The sequence below is a fragment of the Primulina eburnea genome, chromosome 11 (assembly GCF_022965805.1).
Source record: "Primulina eburnea isolate SZY01 chromosome 11, ASM2296580v1, whole genome shotgun sequence".
NCBI classification, from domain to species: domain Eukaryota; kingdom Viridiplantae; phylum Streptophyta; class Magnoliopsida; order Lamiales; family Gesneriaceae; genus Primulina; species Primulina eburnea.
In genome coordinates, this window is record NC_133111.1 from 32,476,193 (window position 1) to 32,478,927 (window position 2,735).

General features: G+C 34.0%; 1 protein-coding gene across 1 annotated transcript; it reads right to left on the reverse strand.

The window, feature by feature from the left end:
• Positions 1-575: 575 nt before the first annotated feature.
• Positions 576-1,064, reverse strand: LOC140805529 (uncharacterized). Its single transcript, XM_073161797.1, has one exon. It carries the CDS (start codon positions 1,062-1,064, stop codon positions 576-578), a length of 489 nt encoding a protein of 162 aa, XP_073017898.1.
• Positions 1,065-2,735: the final 1,671 nt, after the last annotated feature.

Sequence of the window (2,735 nt, forward strand, 5' to 3'; positions counted from 1 at the left end):
GTATAATGAAGTAAATATTTACCCCTTCAAAGACACTCCAATTCTTTTCACAACCTGATGAACTAGTAGTTAAACCAAGGATCTTTTTTGCCATCACTTTCAAATTTGGCACCTCATTGCCATAGAAGTCCCACCAACTAACTATCAAAATTTAAAAAAAGAGACAAAAATATCATGATATGTGTCAACAATAGTATATACACATGAAAGGAAATAAAAAAATGTTTACATACCTGGATTATAATTTTAATAATTGTTTAGGCATCCGCTTAGTGCTAATTTTTTTTCCAAATGCTCCTTCTTTTTGTGTGTATTTTTGCAACTCGACATTTATCACATGATTTTGCATTTGAACATCAGGAAAGAACTTTTCAACAGTAGTGATCATATTATTTGTTATCAAATGTTCATCTTTGATGCTTTGATTCTTGAAGAAATAATATGGATTCGGAAGATAAGTCGTCATATGAATTGGACTATCAAGACGACCCTTACTTTTTGCATCAATAATGCCTAAAATTGGCCCATAATCACTTTCTTTCTTCAACATTTTTTTTCAATTTCATCCTTTGCATTCAATAACTCTCCATACACAAAACCCGTGGAAGGTTTTCCTCTCTATCAGCAAGTCTAAGAACTTTTACCAATGGAGTGAATACTCGCAAGCACAAATCTATCGAGTTCCAAAAATAATTGGGAACAATATCATCAAATGCCTCTTTTCCTTTTTTGCTCCTAGAACATTTAGTGTTATCCCATTCATTGCTAGTCATCATATTTCTCAACTCTTGTTTCTTATCAAGCAAACTTTGCAGTGTTAAGAAAGAGGTCGCAATTCTAGTTACATCCGGCCAAACTATCTCTCTTTTTGTAAACTTTCTTATCAATGCCAAGGTCTTGTGATGAGCATAAATGAAAATACAAAAACATTTTGCCTTCTTGATCACTCCATTGAACATTTGAAGTTTAGAAATTCCTTCAAGCATAATATTTATGGTGTGAGCTGAGCATGATGTCCAAAATATGTTGGATCTTTCTAATGCTAACAGATTCGCGGCAGCCATGTTGTTTGAGGCATTGTCGGTCACAATTTGTACCACATTTTTAGCCGCAACCCGATCAATACATGTAGTAACATATTCAAAATGTATTTTGCTGTGTGAGCTTCATTTGAAGCTTCTCTTGATGAAATAAAAGCAGTCCCCAACTTACAATTCACACAAAAATTAATGATACTTCTTCTTTTCCTATCACTCCAACCATCAATCATAATAGAGCAACCATTATTTTCCTACTCTTCTTCATGCTTCTTCAGAGTTTCTTTTGTTTTCTCCACCTCTCCTTTTAAAAGTGGTTATCTGAGTTTGTATTGTGAAGGAGGGATATAGCTAGGACCATATTTTCCTTAAGCCTCAACGAATTTTTTGAAACTATCATTGTCAATTGCATGAAAAGGAATTCTGGCTTCATACACCCATTTTGCCAAATATTGATGAACTTGGAGCAATCTTTTTCTAGCAATTGCATCAGTAATATTTTGTTGTCTCATTTTATTATTTGCACTCATAGAAGCATCATCAACATTAATTGGCTTTGCAAATTGATCAATAGGTCCCAAAAAATATGCAACCAAACACACAAAAAATATGCAACCAAACACATGAAAATAAGATACATTAGGCTTACTCTCTTTCCATATCTCATATGGAGTCTGATTATGCTTTTATGGATCATGGTTCTGTTTTGTGTATGACACACTAAGTTGAGTGCTTCTGCCCAGAAGCGCTGAGAGATGTCTGCATCTGCTAGCATTGTTCTAGCAGCTTCTTTAAGAGTTCTGTTTCTCCTCTCAGCTACTCCATTGTTGAGGTGTTCTGGAAGCTGAATATTCATGATGAATATCATGTCCATCCAAATATAACTCAAGAATTTTGTTAGTAAATTCAGTGCCCTGATCACTTTTGATTTTAATGAAAGAAACTAATTTTTAATTTTGAATCTTTTTCAGAAGTTTGATCAGGAGGCTACTGGTTTGATCTTTTCCAACAAGAAATATTACCCAAGTAAATTTAGAAAAGTCATCAACAACAAGAAGAGTATATCTCATTCCCCCTAAGCTCATGATAGGGATTGGACCAAACCAATCCATATGCAATAATTCCAAACATCTTGATGTTGTTTATTCTTGAAGCTAGATCTCACTTATTTGCCAAGTTGACATGCAGAACATGCATGATTCTTAAGAAAATTAATATCAGGTAAATCATCAACTATGTTCTGCTTCTTGAGATTATTGATAGACTTGAAGTTAAGGTAATTCAATCTATTGTGCCATATACAATGTTTATCACTAAGGGAGGCAATTAAACATGTAGGAACATTAACATGATCTTTGTTCCAAGATACTTTGTAGGTGTTGCCTTCTCTTATTTCAGTTAAGACTGTAGACTCATTGGCATCTTTAACTGTGCAGGTGTGCTTTTGAAAAGCTACTGAGTATCCATTATCACACAGTTGACTAATACTGATTAAATTGTAAAAAATATTTTCAACCAAGAGCACATCATTTATCGTAATATTACCATGGATAATCTTACCCTTACCCATGGTTTACCTTTTGAGTTGTCCCCAAAAGTAATCTTTGGTCCAATACAACTCATTATTTCTGAAAAGTAGACTCTTTTGTCCAGTCATATGCCTGGAACATCCACTGTCCAGATACCATATAGAGCTGC

Bases quoted from the DNA above. Each gene is read 5' to 3' on its own strand.
- LOC140805529 (XM_073161797.1), bottom strand. From the start codon at position 1,064: ATGGCTGCCGCGAATCTGTTAGCATTAGAAAGATCCAACATATTTTGG.